The sequence below is a fragment of the Clarias gariepinus genome, chromosome 6 (assembly GCF_024256425.1).
Source record: "Clarias gariepinus isolate MV-2021 ecotype Netherlands chromosome 6, CGAR_prim_01v2, whole genome shotgun sequence".
Classification (NCBI taxonomy): Eukaryota; Metazoa; Chordata; class Actinopteri; order Siluriformes; family Clariidae; genus Clarias; species Clarias gariepinus.
This window is the reverse complement of record NC_071105.1, coordinates 36,679,809-36,698,093: the sequence shown is the minus strand read 5'-3', so window position 1 is coordinate 36,698,093 and position 18,285 is coordinate 36,679,809. Positions and strand designations below refer to the sequence as shown.

General features: G+C 39.5%; 2 protein-coding genes across 4 annotated transcripts; both read left to right on the top strand.

Moving 5' to 3' along the window:
- Positions 1 to 1,250: 1,250 nt before the first annotated feature.
- lnpk (lunapark, ER junction formation factor) lies at positions 1,251 to 12,265 on the top strand. Of its 2 annotated transcripts, XM_053499580.1 has the most exons (14): positions 1,251 to 1,325; positions 1,910 to 1,966; positions 3,314 to 3,355; positions 3,850 to 4,037; positions 4,134 to 4,192; positions 4,505 to 4,545; positions 7,148 to 7,231; positions 7,341 to 7,392; positions 7,832 to 8,083; positions 8,216 to 8,321; positions 8,425 to 8,495; positions 8,613 to 8,777; positions 8,896 to 8,982; positions 10,934 to 12,265. In XM_053499580.1, exons 2-14 carry the CDS (start codon positions 1,940 to 1,942, stop codon positions 11,074 to 11,076), a joined length of 1,317 nt encoding a protein of 438 aa, XP_053355555.1. In that variant the 5' UTR covers positions 1,251 to 1,325; positions 1,910 to 1,939; the 3' UTR covers positions 11,077 to 12,265. The 2 variants fall into 2 exon arrangements, with proteins under 2 accessions (XP_053355555.1, XP_053355556.1); XM_053499581.1 differs by lacking the exon at positions 8,896 to 8,982 and having other exon boundaries at positions 1,253 to 1,325.
- Positions 12,266 to 13,963: 1,698 nt separating this feature from the next.
- Positions 13,964 to 17,694, top strand: atp5mc3b (ATP synthase membrane subunit c locus 3b). 2 transcript variants are annotated; one of them, XM_053499611.1, is made up of 5 exons: positions 13,964 to 14,027; positions 14,222 to 14,298; positions 15,456 to 15,533; positions 16,196 to 16,386; positions 17,368 to 17,694. In XM_053499611.1, exons 2-5 carry the CDS (start codon positions 14,260 to 14,262, stop codon positions 17,480 to 17,482), a joined length of 423 nt encoding a protein of 140 aa, XP_053355586.1. In that variant the 5' UTR covers positions 13,964 to 14,027; positions 14,222 to 14,259; the 3' UTR covers positions 17,483 to 17,694. The 2 variants fall into 2 exon arrangements, with proteins under 2 accessions (XP_053355586.1, XP_053355587.1); XM_053499612.1 differs by lacking the exon at positions 13,964 to 14,027 and adding an exon at positions 14,073 to 14,096.
- The last annotated feature ends 591 nt before the right edge of the window (positions 17,695 to 18,285 follow it).

The following is an 18,285-nucleotide window of genomic DNA, read 5'->3' as shown; positions in this document are numbered from 1 at the left end:
ATTTAATATGTCTCTGTATGAGATATCCTGGGGAAACGGTTCATTTGGATTCAATCACACACACACACACAAACATTTGAGGGTGCAGATCTGGAAAAAAATACCCTAATAACACACACACCCTAATGACTGTGCAAGGTGTGTGCAGTAGTACAACATTGTGCAGAGAGGAATATTATTGGATAGGTAGATAGATAGATAGATAGATAGATAGATAGATAGATAGATAGATAGATAGATAGATAGATAGATAGATAGATAGATAGATAGATAGATAGATAGATACTTATAAAAGATATTATTGCTGTTAAAGGAAATTTCAATCATCTAGTAGAAAGGATAATAACATAACACAATAGACAATAGACATGGAATTACAAATCCTATCCTATCCAAATGTATATTGTAGTCAATATAAATAAATACACATGGAAGCTGACCATGCTTCAACAGAAATGAGCATGAGAAAAATTATAGGAGGTGGTATCAAAATGTTTTGAGACTAGTTTTGTAATACGCCAACAGATGGCAGCACAAGGCTGGACGCACAATCACAGGGAGCAACAACCTTCATAAGTCCAAAAAACATCAAATGCATTTTCTTTTTTGGATATGTATTGTGCATCGAAAATTTGTCCCAGGGGCCAGACTATCAAAACAGTGCACACACTTTGAACACTTACTGTACATTTGCGTACTGTGGCAAATTAACATGCTAACAACATAACTATATATTTTGCTCCATACTACATATACTGTATATATACAGTATATATATATATATATATATATATATATATATATATATATATATATATATATATATACACTTATTAATAATAATATAATAAATAAACTTATTGGAGCATCGCCATGTTCGCTCCTTGTTATAACTTTAATTCCATTCTTTATATATATATATATATATATATATATATATATATATATATATATATATATATACATACATACAAAAAGGTATATAAGAATAAAATGAGGTGTATGATGTGCAAATATACAGTAGGTGAATTATGAATATTAGTGGATAGACTAATGCAATTATTATAATTAATTTTATTATTATTGTCTAAATTATAATATAATTATATTAATTATTTTAATTATTTTAATTATTAATGATAACAATAATTATGATGATAAAAAATAACCTTTCTTGATTTTAAGGCATTTTAAGACTCTCCTTAAAACAGTTTCATGACTTTTATTTTGAAACAATTTCAAACGGCCACTAAAACCCGGAAGTAGCTGGTTAACGAGTTTATTGCTCGTCCAGCCCGCCGTAACGCCTCTGTGCGCTGTCCTGGGTAACTAAAGATTTTACGTTTTATGTTAACATTCTATGAAGCATGATGAATGGTAATCCTAATAATAATCGTAGCGTATGAGGTTAGTGGGCATTTTAATAGCCTGTTAGCTGAGTAATTAGCCAGCAACGCGCGTGACCTAATAATCTCCTGCACTAAATTATATGCGCAGTATAAAGGGTGCAAATATTTATGCGTTTTTCCCCCCTTATACATATTAATCATTACGAATTATTTTATTACTTAAACTTACAAAATTACTATTATTTACACTCAAAAATATTTGGAATAAATTGTTGTTGTTTTTAAACCACGTGTTTGTGTTTTTTTGTCCTGATAAATGCAGTTAGCACTGGATGCATTAAATGTTATAATCCTTTTATTGCTTTCTTCATCTGTCCTTTTGTCCTGTAGATAATGAACTGATGAGTTGTTGCTTTCTTTTACACCACGTGACAAAATGGCGCTGTATCTTAATTTATTCTATTCTAATCTGATCTGATCTGATCTAATCTAGGTCACTGCAGTGTGAACCTGGTCTCTCATAACCTTCAGTTTCCTCTCTCTCTCTGTTCCCTGTCCAGGTGGAGAGCAGGCCGAGAGGAGCCGCAGTAATGGGGGCCATCATTTCCAGGTGGAAGGTAGGAACTCGGCCCCTCGGGGTTCGACCCCTAATCTCATCCTAAACAGATGGCTTTGTGGTTCCTGGTTCACACATTAACCCTCTGGGCAATCAACTGCAGTCTTTACGCTCTTTAAATGGAGCCAGACGGTTCCAGGAGTGAGCATATAGGAGGATTCTAGAAGGATTTTTAAAAGGACATGTTTGTCGAAGGCCCGGGTTCGATTCACACCCATCCTGTGCCGCCAGCATTCAAGACCGGATAAAATGGAAGGGTTGTGTCAGGGAGGGCATTAAGCGTAAAGCATGTTGTTTTGCCGATCAGATGCTCCGCTGTGAGACCCCTTGACCGGAGCAGCCGAAAAACCAACAACAAGATTAATAATTCTAAGAGAGAAAAAATCTATACACGAATAGATAAACGTTCCTCAATTTAAAAACTGGAACAAGTCAAAGCGGGAAAAATAGTGTGTGATGAACAACAATATTTTGTTCCACGCCCTTACATTTTATTTCATTATACATCTGAGCAGTTGTGCATTAGGGGGCTTGTTCAAGGGCCCAACAGGGGCAACTTGATGGTGGTTTGACCCTGGGATTTTCCCGTTCTGTAATTAAGTTGCTTAAACACTGAGGATAGTTTACAGTATAGTAAGGTAGATTTCACATTAGGGCCCTCCTCCCGTTTCTGAGAGTGCTTGACCCTCAAAATCTGGTTCATTTCGATGAGTGAGAACGCGATCATCCTGTACTGGGGAACCATGCCCGAGCCTGCAGGAAAAGATGTCTCGGGAACGATATGGCATACTCGGGCGCAGATCGAATTAAATATGAAAGACACTCGTACCTGAGAACGGAAGTGGATTGCTTTTTAGCCAGTCTCATCCTCAGACATACACAGCCATAGCTGATTCAGTAGGAAGGCATGAGGGAGCATTGCTCTTGTCATTTTCCCTGAAATGTCACTAATAACAGGCGAAGTTAACCTTCTTGTTCGCTTCTATTTTTGTGTTTAAATGCGACTCTTGCACCAAGTGGGTGCATACTGCCATCTACTGTATCGGAGAGTGTAAATACGCAAGTGTACCCGAAAACAGAGCGCAAAAATAAGGTGAACGCGGGACAGTGGAGGAGCAGTTGTTCCTAAGCATCGTACGAATGATTTGTTCCTAATGAAAACGCTTAATTACAGTTAATGCAGCTGGGAAACAGAATTCTGTAAACCTTAGTTTAGTAAGTGACCCTTGGATTTCTAGTAATGGGGTTTGTGGTTCTCTCTAGATTTTTTTAAATCTTGTCCAATCATAAACTTTTTTTTTTTTTTTATTTATTATTTTTATCTTTTTAACAACTGATTCAATTTCAGGCGAAACCTTCCACGGTGGATCGTCTGGAGGATTTAGACAAGGTAAAGCACTGTTTCATTCAGCATAGTGCAGTCTGTCCTCTCTACATATTGTCTAATCTTTCAACTCTTTAAGGAAGCCATGGCACAATTCTGTGCCATAAAAAAAGTTTTATTACTCTTCAGATTGCTTTTTCATCAAAATATTTATTAATTAAAATTATATATTTCTCATAAATGAGCTCTCACTACACACCTGCAGTACCTTTATGGCCCACTAGAGGTGAGCACTTGGGCTAATCCTTTACAAGATGTACAATATTGTCAGGATGTTAAATTTGAGAAGTTAGACATGTTAACTTGCATTGTCTCTTTTCAGTTAAAAGAAAAATGTCAGGGTTTGCACTTGAGTCATTGAAATTATGCTCTAAAACTATGATGGATATTGTGATACCTGTGATTACTCCAGTGAAGGAAATACTGTAGCATGAAATTAACGGTTTCTAATGACTTTATATTGGTTATGGGTATAATGTGTATCTTTTTTCTTTTTGTAGGAAATTAAGGACCTCGAGGAGTTCCGCACGAAGAACCAGCGCATGCAGAAGCTATGGGTCGGCAGACTGCTCTTCCACTCGGCCGCTCTGTACCTGTTCACCTGTTTCTGTGTTTATTACCTTTACCTGCCTGACGAGTGGATCAGCCGGCTCATCACCGCTCTGCCCCTGATCGCCTTCCCGGCAGTGTGAGCCTCGTCTTTCTGCACCAACATCCTGTGTGTGTGTTTGCATTCATTTTGGATCGTTTGTTTTAATGCTCCTTTGTATGTCTGTCTTTGCAGTGTGTGGTTCGCACGTAAGCTTCTCATCGTCCTCTTCTCCAAACGCACAGAAAGGAACAGTGAGTTTTTTTTTTGCCTTATTAAAACCGCCATCTTGCATAGTAAATTTATTGATTTAATAAATGATGTGATGTAAATTTTATCTGAGACCTGTGCCTATGGGAAATTAAGCAGGACATACAAGCTCAAGTTTGGTTCTGGTTCTAAACGAGCACTCGGTCGTGTTTAGGTACCGGTACTGAGTTTAGTACAAGCACTACAAGGCTTCTGAGAAATCCCTCCTTCTTTTATGTTGCAGGATGGAAAGCCAACACAATCCTGGCCACGGTATGACAAAATGCTCACTAATTCTGACCGGTTGTCTGTTTCAGATGAAAAACTTGAGGACTTGAAGGCAGAGAAAAAGAAAATAGTAAGTATTTTTCTTCTGCGTGTTTACATGAAGTCAGTGATGGACCGACTTCGGATGTGGAAGGATTTATTTTACAGATTCCACTGTTTAAACGTCATAGTAACGAAATACAAAGTTGATCATAGAATAAATCGGTGACATTTAAGCTATATAATAGAAAATACTTCCTTTTCACTGCTAGTTTAAAACCAGCCTCTACTAGTCACATCCAGAATGCCACCATTAACCAATTACTAATCAGAAACATTGGGAAAGTCAACGCTTTTAACATGTGAAGCCTTTGACAGTTGTGGAGAAAATGTATATGATCATATGTACAGTGTTGTTTAAAGGTCTTAGGAACATTCAAATAAATACTGTAGAGCAAGAATGCAAAAAAATAAAAATCAGTAATTTACAAAATTAACAAAAATTAAATAACACAATTTAATGAAACAAGTCAATATTTGGTGCGACAACGCTTTGAGGATTCTTTAGTCTCAGGTACAGTTTATGCATTTCTATAAGAAAATAAGCAGCTAAGTTTTACTGAGCGTCCTGCAGAGCCACACACAGCTTTTCTAAGGACTTTCACTTTCGCAGCGTCTTTTTCTTGCATGCAAAACCCAGCAACTTCCATTTGTTTGTTTTTATTTGTCAAAAGTGTGATCACTTGTACAGTCGTGGCCAAAAGTTTTGAGAATTACATAAATATTGGAAATTGGAAAAGTTGCTGCTTAAGTTTTTGTAATAGCAATTTGCATATACTCCAGAATGTTATGAAGAGTGATCAGATGAATTGCATAGTCCTTCTTTGCCATGAAAAGTAACTTAATCCCCCCCCAAAAAAACATTCCACTGCATTTCATTGCTGTCATTAAAGGACCTGCTGAGATCATTTCAGTAATCGTCTTGTTAACTCAGGTGAGAATGTTGACGAGCACAAGGCTGGAGATCATTATGTCAGGCTGATTGGGTTAGAATGGCAGACTTGACATGTTAAAAGGAGGGTGATGCTTGAAATCATTGTTCTTCCATTGTTAACCATGGTGACCTGCAAAGAAACGCGTGCAGCCATCATTGCGTTGCATAAAAATGGCTTCACAGGCAAGAATATTATGGATACTAAGATTGCACCTAAATCAACAATTTATAGGATCATCAAGAGCTTCAAGAAAAAAGGTTAAATTCTTGTTAAGAAGGCTTCAGGGCGTTTAAGAAAGTCCAGCAAGCGCCAGGATCGTCTCCTAAAGAGGATTCAGCTGCGGGATCGGAGTGCCACCAGTGCAGAGCTCGCTCAGGAATGGCAGCAGGCAGGTGTGAGCGCATCTGCACGCACAGTGAGACTTTTGGAAGATGGCTTGGTGTCAAGAAGGGCAGCAAAGAAGCCACTTCTCTCCAAAAAAACATCAGAGACAGATAGATCTGCAGAAAGTATGGTGAATGAACTGCTGAGGACTGGGGCAAAGTCATGTTCTCAGATGAAGCCTCTTTCCGATTGTTTGGGGCATCTGGAAAAAGGCTTGTCCGGAGAAGAAAAGGTGAGCGCTACCATCAGTCCTGTGTCATGCCAACAGTAAAGCATCCTGAGACCATTCATGTGTGGGGTTGCTTCTCATCCAAGGGAGGGGGCTCACTCACAATTTTGCCCAAAAACACAGCCATGAATAAAGAATGGTACCAAAACACCCTCCAACAACAACTTCTTCCAACAATCCAACAACAGTTTGGTAAACAATGCAATTTTCCAGCACGATGGAGCACCGTGCCATAAGGGCTAAAGTGATAACTAATTAGCTCGGGGACCAAAACGTTGAAATTTTGGGTCCATGGCCTGGAAACTTCCCAGATCTTAATCCCATTGAGAACTTGTGGTCAATCCCCGTGAGGCGGGTGGACAAACAAAAACCCACTAATTCTGACAAACTCCAAGAAGTGATTATGAAAGAATGGGTTGCTATCAGTCAGGATTTGGCCCAGAAGTTGATTGAGAGCCCAGTCGAATTGCAGAGGTCCTGAAAAAGAAAGGCTAACACTGCAAATACTGACTCTTTGCATAAATGTCATGTAATTGTCGATAAAAGCCTTTGAAACGTATGAAGTGCTTGTAATTATATTTCAGTACATCATAGAAACAACAGAAACAAAGATCTAAAAACAGTTTAGCAGTAAACTTTGTAAAAACTAATATTTGTGTCATTCTCAAAACTTTTTGGCTACGACTGTATATAATGTGCTACTTTCTTTTGTGGCTTACAGATATTTATCTGTAACTTTTAAAATTGTGGTGGAATACTGATATTTAAAAAAAATTATAAATGTTTTTGTACCAACAATAAAGTCAGAAAATGTACTAAAAAAATACTACAACAAAGTTTGTACTAAAAAGATTTTGTACCCAAAACACAGGGTACCTAAGACTTCTTTTACAAACAATATTACTGATCAGCATTCTGTAATTGATTGTTATAACGAATCAGAAATTACACTTAAGTTTGCAAATCTGTTTAGTTTGAAAGAAAAATCCATGTATATAATATATATGCAGTATATATACACACACACACACACACACACACATTGTATGTATTGATCTCTAATATACTAAACTGCTTCCTTCCAGCTTGAAGAGGTCATGGAAACCGAGACCTACAAAAACGCCAAATTAATTCTGGAACGATTCGACCCGGAGTCGAAGAGCAAAGTGGTATGTCTCTGGATTTTGGTGCATTAGCACAACTATGTGTTTTATTGTATGTGGTTTCAATGTGCACATCCTTGGCAAGTATTTAATATTTATTCATCGTATTTCTTAGGAAGCGGAAGCTACTCCAGTTCGACCTCAAATGACTCCCAAACCAGGACAAGGTGTGTTTATCGTCTTCAGTTTGTCTCAGAATGGCACTTTCTAAAAAAGAGGGGTGTTCAGGTCAAAAGCGAAACTTTTGAATGTGCAGAATAACAGAACACAGGAACTTCCTTTACTTCTCTACATATAATTGCTACGCTAATGCACTTCTCCCAGTGCTTCACTGGTGCTTGGATACCATCAAGGTAGGAAGTTTTTTCAGTACGGCAGAGCGGTGATCAGACTGCCAGTCTGATTCACCTCACAACACTAGCCCCTAGTTCCTTCCTTTAATGGGCCAAACATGTAGAAAAGGCTCAGAAGACTCCCATAACCGTACTGTGCTTTTGTAAATGTAAGAGAAAGTCACGGTTTTGACTTGAACGCCCCTTGTATATCGTATAGCATTTTATGAAAATCACAAAAATGCATGTAATACATACTGGGTTTCGACTCCAGAGCTTCGCCATCGTCACATTGCCATGGCCACACCCGGGCCCGTACTACGTCCACTGCAGCCTGGAGCCACTCCCCTACCGCCTGGAGCCACTCCCCTACCGCCTGGAGCCACTCCCCTTCGCACTGCCCCCGGTGGCCCTCCTGAGAATGTACATGGGACTCCAGTATCGAGTCTGGTGCTGGGCAGCGGCATGGAGACACCACCACAGATGAGGAGGAGTATGAGTCCTTACTCACCTGTGCTGGGGACAGGTTGGGTCCTGTTTCATTTAATTCATTAGACTGTTGTTATTTATTATTATCAGTGCTGTTAAACATTTCTGTCTTTTTGTTTCTATATGATTAAATCCATGATGATGATGATGATGTTAACCCGCATTTCAGGGATGCACCCTCCAGGTCCGCCGATGGCACGGCCCATCCTCCCTCGAGAACGCAGTGCAGTGGACCGAGTCATCGAATACCTGGTGGGAGACGGACCTCAAAACAGGTGCTTTTTGTTGTTGTTGTTTTTTTCTACATCTACACGGTCTGTCTCAGGCACACTGAGGGTGAAGGCAGTGTGTTCATTTCTTTCATTCTGCGTCTCTCAGGTACGCCCTGATTTGCCAGCAGTGTTTCTCTCATAACGGGATGGCCTTAAAGGAGGAGTTTGAATATTTGGGTAAGATTCCAACACATCACACTGTCTGTTAAATATGCTGCTGTTTTTATTCATTCTGTTTAATTCATTATATATTTGTGTGCGTGTCTGTCTATGTGTGTGTGTTTTGCTTATCAGCCTTCCGCTGTGCCTACTGCTACGTCATGAACCCGGCGAGGAAGACGCGCCCGCAAGCTCCCAGACTCCCGGAGTTCAACTTCGAACGCAGACTCCGCTCAGAGTCCCCCGACCCACAATCCCCAGCGGCATCGAACACTCCAGAGGACAGTGACGCCCACGAAGGTACCACACGCCCACACACACACACAAATTCAGATGAGTTACACCAGCAGCAGGTCCTGTGTTACATCTTTTCTTTTTATAATATTTTATTCAAAACTTTGTGTGTGTGTGTTTTTAGAAAATGTAATGTCACGGCGTCGTCCACGTTCCTCACTAGGTGTTACATCCTGGAGCAAAGTTCACAGTTTCAGCCAAGACCACACAGGTTCAACTGCTCACACAGTCGCTCCCGCAAGCAATCGTTCCTTGCTCACACACACTCAATCACTGTTATTCTCTCGACTAAGCTCACTATTTTCTCAGTGCTGCCAGAAATGGTTTCTATAATCCTCTCACATCAGTTGATTTGTGCTAGAGACACGTCACTCTGATTTAAAAAAAAAAAAAAAAACACTCCTCATAAATAATTTTTGTTGATTTGCTCCAAATTAATCTTGTATGCATGCGTTCCGCAAACTGTCGATCAACTCAGCATTTGTGAATGTGTGTGTTGCTTGTATAACGTATCTGTTGCTGATCATTCTCATTATTTAATGTAATTAATCTTCATTGCATCCACATTCTCTATTTCTTCCTCAGTTCTGCTCCTGGAGAACACCAGCTAGTTAAAAACAGTGAACTGGAGGAGTTAAAGGTGTTAAAGACCTGAATGAATGTGCAGGTTGAGTGCGCTCCAGGACCAGGGTTAAAATACAGAGAAAGTTAAATTTTACATGTGTTTACAGAGATTAGGAATTCATTGTGATTTATTTTTATTGTGACGTATTAAATCCGTCTTATTTTTGTTGCCGAAATTAACACTACGACCAGTCCAGTTTGCTGTTTAGGTGAACACCCAGGTATTTATGAGAGTCCACTCTCTCTTGTCTCAAAACAATGTCCTTTCCCTGAATGTTTACTTGTAATAGTGAAGTGTCTTTGTGCCTGTGGAAGTCCACCACCAGTTCTTTGGTCTTCCCTGCATTTATCTGGAGGCAGTTCCGTTGTCACCTGTCAACAAAGTTCTGAATCAGTCCTCTGTACTCTCTGTCATCATCCTCTGTGATCAGGCCGACGATGTCAGAGTCGTTAAAGAACTTCGACAGGTGACAGGTTGCTGAGCTGAACATGAAGTCTGCAGTGTAGATGGTGAAGAGGAACAGAGCCAGGACCTTTCCCTGTGGGGTTCCAGTGTTGCAGAAAATCATGTCAGACTCTCAGTCTCGAGCCCTCACATATTGTGGTTGGTTTGTGAGGTGATCTAGTATCTATGTAGATAGATGATGGTCCACTCCCCTGTACTTCAGCTTATCCTTCAGAAGCACAGGTTGGATGATGTTAAAAGCATTAGGGAAGTAAAAAAACATGACGTGACGCGACATGATAGAAAGTTCTTCTCTTCTTTAAGTCTTAAGCCACTTTGCACCCTGTCAGAGTAAAGCATTTTCTCATTTCTTTAGCATAATTTAATTTAATCTAATATGAAGAAATGAGGAAGTGGATTCAAGACCATTTGCACAGTACTGTGTATAAATCCAAATATATTATAGCAATATTGCTCAATTGTCATCTTTGAACATCCTAATTTTGTAACATACAGATTAAAACCCTTTGGAGAAATGTGCTATCTGCTCTCTTCAACATACATAAGCTCACAGATGCCAGCAATTGGCAAGGTTTGTTTGTGATTGACGGAGGAGAGGGCGAGTATGTCCCTCCCACTCAGAGCGCAATTAATTTTGCTCTTGTTCATTAATGCTTATGGTATGGGGTTGCATTTCACGTGCTTTTCATCTAGCAATGGTGCGCAAGTTTTCTGTTGCACCATTCAGGATTCTCCACTGATGTATTAACTGCAGAATCCTATTTAATATAATCCAATATAATAAGAAAAATAATCAGATCCATCAAAGGGACTTGCATAATTGGTAAATTTCTTAAAATCCTCTTTGGCGGGTAAGTAAAGGTGTATTAGGTGTTGTTTTCTCCTGAAAATCATTGTCTAAAATCTGTTGCAATGATTATGACCACAAATCTTCACCTTTTCAGCCCGCGCCATTGATTCATCTCTAATCTGCACGCCGCTTTCTTTAAAAATAAATGAATACCGAATTCTGAAATTCCCTCGCTTTTTTGCATCTCCGCCCAGCACTCTGATCTCACTGATGTCGTTGCAGGTGATGATGTGGAGCCTGCTGCCTCTGCTGACAAACCAGAGCCGGATGTGGACGATGCCCCGCCCACAAGCCATGGAGCAGAGGATTTGCCCCACCCTGAAGAAGACCCCGTACCCTCTGACGAAAGTCAAGCTCAGATCTGAGTTCAGCTGCAGTTTTTAATGCTTCACATGCTTTTTTTTTATCTTTTTTTTTTTTTTTTGCTGAAATGTATTTTGCACACATTTTTTGCAGAGTTTTAGTATTATCTGAAAAGGAAAAAGTTGCACTCCTTTGAGCTTCGGTATCTTCTGCATATTGTATTATTTAACAGTGTAACTATCCAAATAGAGGTTCCTATAGACCTAGGAATGTCAGAATAGTAAAAATACTAAAGTGTAATGTGTCTTAGAAGTGTGACAGTGTCGCATTTCACGACCAAGTGTAGAGGAAAGCAGATTTTTAAAACATGGCTAGTTAGTATTAAAATTAGTATGATTTTTTTTTTTTTTTCTATAATTTAAGTTTAAATTTAAAATTTTGCTCTGTTTTCAACTAGACAGATTATTCTGCGGTATTATTTCATTTGTTTACAGTTTCAGTTCAGCTCTTTCAGTCCATTTGCACTCATTTATATTTTGCATCTGTCTTAGTTGGTAGTGTTGCATTTATTTTTAACTGCTTACAGTGTTTTTTTTTCTCTTTTTTTTTCTTCTTAAACGTCTGGTGCCTTTGTGTGAAGGAAAAGTACGTTGCTGGATTTTTGACGCTGTTTACACCTGATTGTTTTGTGACCTTATCCTGATGCGATTCGCCGCAAACTAGCGCACTACTTCATGTTCCTAATTTTCTGTTCAACTGCTGTATTTAAAAAATCATGGTTGTATGAATGTATTTACACTTGTGTAACAATTACACCTGTACATTTCTACCTTTAATAATCCGGATGTTCGAAGCGCATAAGGTGTAAACAGTCAAAGGCTAGTTAAATCTACTGCTACAAATGCTGCATAACAAAACCCCACATAAGAGAAGCTGTTTAGTAGCATCAAGCGCCAAATCAGTTGTGCAACACCTTTGTTTAGTCTCCGTCTCAAAATCTTGCTGTGGCTCCCTTTCAGCAGCCTGTGTTGGAGGTTTTATAGTTCATGCTTCTGATTTATAGTAAATAAATAGTTGGGTCTCTGTGTCTAATTCTTCCAGGTGTTGCTGTTCTACAGTTCAGCGTTTCGATTTATTCACAGTTAGCAGGTGAAAAACTCCAGCTTTTGTTTGGTGCAGTTTCTGTCTCAGTGTGCGCAGATCCTCAACAGCTGTTTGTCTATGCATACAATAAAGATCATTTTTCTAAAACAGTGTTTTTCTCAGACTTTGCACTTTCCCACATCATATTTTTCACATTGATCACTTGACGGTAGAGTATCAGTGCAGAAATAAACTTAAGCCTGTTTTGTTAAATCTGACCAAAATCGATTGTTCATTACCAATTTATAATAAATCATTCAGTTTTTTAAAGTAAAAGATCTGATAGATATGATCTTGCTGATGTGAGAGGCAGTGGGGAATTTCATACATAAGGACCAAAAGACTCGCTGTTGTTGACTAGTAAAGAAAGAAAATACAATTTCAATTTTATTTTATTTTATTTATATAGCACTTTTACAGTCGTCACAAAGCAGTTTCACAGAAACAAAAACGATTATGGAAATAAGTTAATATTGAGTTAAATAGGGTGATGGTGGCAAGGAAAAACTCCCTGAGATGACGATAGGAAGAAACCTCAAGAGGAACCAGACTTAACCATCCTCATTTGGGTGATATCAGATAGCAGGGATTGATTTACAGCCATATGATGTGTTAGAACCACGTCCACTTTTGTAATTTTTTGCAATTTCAGTCCTGAACTATGTTAGTGACTGTAGTCACACAATTTGAGAGTAAAGTTATTTTTACTTCTGTCTGGGAGGGGGAAGAATCATATTGTACTGTATATTTATGACCCTGTTTGAGCTTTGTAAGCTAGTGTCCAATTTTGACCTTACACTGACCTTTAAAATCGTTTTAAGAATTCATTCAGTCCAGTTCATATGTGAAAATGATTCCTCATGCTCCCTCTCTTTTTTAAAAAAAAAATTTGACTCCTGTGCCATCAGGGAAGAAAAACTCCATTGACGTGATACCCTGGTCATTCAGTACGTTCAGGTCGTCAGGTGACTTCATTTTATTGCCACATAACGTTGCTGAGTCTAGACCTGAGCGACTTAAGCAAGATAATAACCTTGCCTCCAGGGACTTGTACAGTGGACACTATGCATGATGGGAGCATCGCTTCATGTGCTTCTCTCTTTCCCTGACACGCCCGTCAGTCTGAATCATTTTTTCATTTCTCCAAAGTCCAATCTAGCAAATTGAAGTCTGTTTTTTTTTAATGAGTTTCACCAACAAGTGGTTTTCCTATGGACACACAGCTGTTTAGTCCCAATCCTATGAGTTTTTATCACAGTGTGTGTGTGTGTGTGTGTGGAAATGCTTTCACATTTTTATTTCTGACCATGCAACTTCACCGAGCTCTTCATACATCTCCATTCATGATTTTTTTTAAATCACATTTCTTTTAAATTTTAATAACGGGTTAAAAACTTCTTAAACCAGTTCCAGTCATTTTTAATCTCCTTAGTTATTAAATTTATGTATTTTTTTTGTTTCCTTTATGAAATAGCGCCTTCTTTTTTTTTTGCTAAAGTGTTTGTAAGGTCACACAACACCTTTTTTGCATCAGGTTTATATCTGTATCATTGTGAAGTAACAAATCACACTTTTATATCAGGTCTTTGTGGTAAAAGCACATAACTGTACTCCTATGCTTGCTTGAGCCACAGCTTTCAATGGAGTGACCTTCAGTGGCGGAAAGCGTCACGCCATAAGTCCCGCCTCCTGCTCTATGATTGGCTGTAGAATCAAAAAAGTGCCCTCCTTACCCAATCATGGTGTAGAAAACGGGACCTGCCGGAATGCCGTCGGGTTTTTTTTCGCAACGCCCATCATCCGGGTCTTTGGTTAAATAGAGTGCCACACATGCGCAGTGAGTCCTCAGCGGTACGTCCTCTGCAGCCGGGTAAGTGAAGGAGGACGGAGCGGAAATCTCACCGTCTGCTCGAATCTTACATTTTTTACTCATATGCAGGTGTTGGCTTAAAAATGTTAATGTTCTGAGGACGTTTTAACATGTCCAATAACCCGTATTCGTGTACAGCTGCGTGTTTTATGAAGTGTAATCCCTGACTGACCTTAACCGTTGTCTTTACACAGATACGGGATCGAGTGGATCGAAATAGATCTGATACAAAATGTACGCTTGTGCTAAATTCGTGTCCTCCACTGCACTGGTGAGTCTCCTGCTCTCTGTCAGCTCAATTTCCTCGAGTTGTGTCCGGCTAGCCTTGCTCATTCCTATGCTAATGCTAGCGCTAACGCTACTGCTAATGCTAGTCCAGTAAGTGCCATATGAGAATTCAAGGTCATTTCAGCAGCTCGAGCCTTCAGCGTTGCCATGGCGACGGTATTCGAGTTTAAAATGCACCTGATTCTGAGATGTATTTCTGTCTAAAGTCGGACCTGAGCTGTTCTGTTTTCTTTTAATTCAGACCGCAGTGAAGCTGAAGTCCTTAATGACAGTTGGGCTAGTGACACAGCTAGCTAACTGAAGGAGCAAAAGCTTCCTGAATAAACACATAAACAGGACTGGTTTAGGCAAGACTTTAGTCTGGGCTTTGGTGCTGCTGTGGATCAAATGAAGTGATTATAACTAAGGACCGCCCACATCACTAGTCTGGGCCTTAGGAGCCCTATTCGGTTGAGATTAGTTTGTTCATTCATTTTATTCATTTATCTTCTATGGCATTTATCCTGTGAATAAAGGTCCAGGCTGTGCCCCCCTGCACTTTTAATTTAGGCTACAGAAAATTGTCGTTAATGACTTCGGCTAGTTATCTAGCTAAAGATATTTAAGAAGCAAGTGCTTCCTAAATAAACATAAACAGGACCTGTTAGGCTTGGCTTTAGTGCTGTGAGAGTCTGGAATTAAACGAAGTGATCATAACTGATAGGAACTTGGGACCGCTTACTCCACTAATCTCTTGCACTTAAGAGTCCTGTTTAATTGGGATTAGTTTATTTATTCATCTTCTATACTGTTTATCCTATACAGGGTTGCGACTGTCCCTGGAGACTTTGGGGCACAAGCCGGGGTACACCCTGGGCAGGGTTCCAATCTGTTATAGGGTGCGTGCGCACACAAGGGCCGATTTGGGATCGACATTTAACCTAATTAACTTAATCTGCAAAAATTATTTACCAAACATGGGGAGAACATGCAGACTCCATTCACATAGACTCAAGCGTGTGTAAATACTAATCCCATTCTAATAGTGCTTAACTGTTTTTATTTATTTTTGGACAATAATGGTCACTTAACCCATCTGTTGAGGTGAGATCATCATTGTGTCTTTTCTCTTTTTTTTTTTTTTTTTTTTCCCCTCTCCAGGTCCGCTCTGGCTCAAGGGCGCTTTACAGACCCCTCTCTGCCTCCGTGCTCTCCAGGCCAGATGGCAAATCTGCAGAGGTGAGAGTTTATCTTATCTATCAGTGAGACCACAATGAATGACTGTTAATTGAGAAATCAGGGTGTTTTTTGAGGTTCATGATGTGCAGATCTTATACTGCTCTACTTTTACTCATATGGAAGAGCTTTATTTAAATACTCTGAACAAGTAAGGGGTAACTGATTAGGAGGAAACTTTAAAACATTTATGTTGAAATTATTTTTTACACATTTCAGTTAGGAGTTGGTCAGATTGTCAAGGTCAGCCACGATAAAGCAACCATGGAGCAGCTAGGGTTAAGGGTCTTGCTCAAGTGCTCAGCCGTGACAGCTTGGCAGTCCTGGGGCTCGAACCCCAGACCTTCCAATCAGAAACCCAAGGCCTTAATCATTTAAGCCGATCAGACCTGATCTCTCCTGGGTGGTGATGGGACTATACATTACAGAATACAAGTGTAGAAGACATGTTGGACAAAGACATTACCACACTGTGTTTCAGTATCCAGGTGAGATACGTGTACTTTTAAGAAGCCCAATCAGTAAAGGAGCAGCAAGTCAGTTCAAAAGGGCAGAAGATTTATAGCATTGGGACAAGAGCCAAAGTGTGTTTAGCACACAGACGTTCAGGACTTTTTTTTTTTTTTTTCTCCCTCTCCATCACTTTGCTATGTTCCTTACACTAGGCCAGCCCGGTCCTCCTGCCACAGAGTGCTGTATCCCAGGTCGCACTGAGGGGCTTTCAGACCAGCGCAGTGAGCCGTGACATCGACACAGCCGCTAAGTTCATCGGCGCCGGAGCCGCCACCGTTGGAGTGGCCGGATCGGGAGCCGGAATCGGAACGGTGTTCGGAAGCCTGATCATCGGATACGCCAGGTACGAAACGGAAAAAGTTTTAATGAGAAACACACCTTTTACCAAACTCTAAGTGACAATCGCCCGATTCATTAGAGAGAGTAAATAAACGCCATAAAATTGCAATATTTAAAAATGGAAATATGCCTAGTTTGAAATATAGAAATGGGCATCTTGTAGCATCTTGCACCACCACAATGTTGTGGTAGTGCAAGATGCTATAAGAATAATCAACCTGCATCTCGCAAGCCCTATGGTTAGTAATGCACTAATGAGCGGCATCATTATGGGTCAACTTTACACCCATGTAAGTACCTCGAAACAGTGCTGAGATTTTGTATATTTCTATATTTAATTTTTCCTGAATCAGTTTTCTGTCCCCAGTGTTTCAAAAAAAAAAAAAGCTAATGTTGAGCTAAAGGCAAAGTGATGCAAACAAATAAAAATTGGTCGTTAATTGCTCTACCTGGCGAGCTTTCCCTGTTCCTGTAATTGCCTTGTGAACAGTCTGCACAGCTATCGTGCTAAACAAAACACAAACACCAAACTATTAATGAGCAGCATACAAGGCAGTATATGAAGGATGTATATGAAAATTTGTATTCTTGGAGCATTTGGTATTGTTTATCACTGAGGTTTAATATTCTTCTGTTAAATTATTTCATAGCAGCCAAGTCTTTGAAAATAAACCTCTTTGCTGACGCTAAAGATATTACTTGTTGCATATAGGTGTCAAACCTGCAGCTCGATAAATTTCTATCCAGCAGTCGTCGTCCCCCCTTTTGAAGATTTTTAAAAGTGCAATGTTTTTATAGCAAACAAAACAATTATCTTTGATATTAAAGAACCTCCCGTGATTGCATTAAACAAAACATGATGATACTTCCTCATTAATAAGCTTTGTAGTCGGGAAAGTTCCAAATGAACAAATTTAGGGGTCAATACTTGCGCAAGCACGACTATGCTCTTGTACTGAGTTTCTCATGCTCTCTGTCCTCTCAGGAACCCGTCCCTGAAGCAGCAGCTGTTCTCCTACGCCATCCTGGGATTCGCTCTGTCTGAGGCCATGGGTCTGTTCTGTTTGATGGTCGCTTTCCTCATCCTGTTCGCCATGTAAAGTCTGCGCCGTCTTTTCCCTTCTCCTCATACCCCCCTCCCGGTCCGTGATGACTCTCTGCGTCTTACACCGGCTGCCGAGTGATGTGTGTCGGTGTCCTGACAGTTGTACATTTTTTCGGGTTTTTTTTGTGGAAGGCTAACAGGCTAAACAGGAGAACATGTATTGTAAATTCAATTACAGGATTAAAATACATGTTTCACTATTTAAAACTGGTGTGTGTGGGTTTTTCTTGATTTAGCTTCAGGGTAAATTTAAAAAAGTTTTGCACATCAAGGGCACGAAGCTTCTATTCTACCACATCCCAAAGAATAAAAATTTTCAAATTTTGTCACATACAGTCATACACAGTACGATATGCAGCGAAATGCTTGTACGATCGCCAGTGACCTTAAGAAATAAATATGAATAAAAGAAATACGATAATTTAAATAGGATAAAAATTAATATGCAGTGGCTTGCACTTGAACTTGTCCACATTTTGTCACATTACAGCAACAAACATGAATCAATTTCATTGGAATTCCACGTGAAAGATCAATACAAAGTGGTTTACACTTGAGAAGTGAAATGAAAATCATAAATGATTCCAAACATTTTTTACAAATAAATAACTAAAGTGGGGTGTGCGTAATTATTCAGCCCCCTGAATCAATACTTTGTAGAACCACCTTTTGTTGCAATTACAGCTGCCAGTCTTTTAGGGTATGTTTCTACCAGCTTTGTACATCTAGAGACTGAAATCCTTGCCCATTCTTCTTTGCAAACAGCTTCTGCGACTTCTTATGGTTTTCTGTTAACAA

What these genes read in the sequence shown, in the direction of transcription:
- lnpk (XM_053499580.1), top strand. Translation starts at nt 1,940, where the DNA reads ATGGGGGCCATCATTTCCAGGTGGAAG. An exon ending in CTGATCGCCTTCCCGGCAGT is followed by an intron (nt 4,038 to 4,133) that starts GTGAGCCTCGTC and finishes CTGTCTTTGCAG; the next exon opens with TGTGTGGTTCGCACGTAAGC. An exon ending in GGAGACGGACCTCAAAACAG is followed by an intron (nt 8,322 to 8,424) that starts GTGCTTTTTGTT and finishes TGCGTCTCTCAG; the next exon opens with GTACGCCCTGATTTGCCAGC.
- atp5mc3b (XM_053499611.1), top strand. Translation starts at nt 14,260, where the DNA reads ATGTACGCTTGTGCTAAATTCGTGTCCTCCACTGCACTG. An exon ending in CAGATGGCAAATCTGCAGAG is followed by an intron (nt 15,534 to 16,195) that starts GTGAGAGTTTAT and finishes TCCTTACACTAG; the next exon opens with GCCAGCCCGGTCCTCCTGCC. An exon ending in CTGATCATCGGATACGCCAG is followed by an intron (nt 16,387 to 17,367) that starts GTACGAAACGGA and finishes CTGTCCTCTCAG; the next exon opens with GAACCCGTCCCTGAAGCAGC.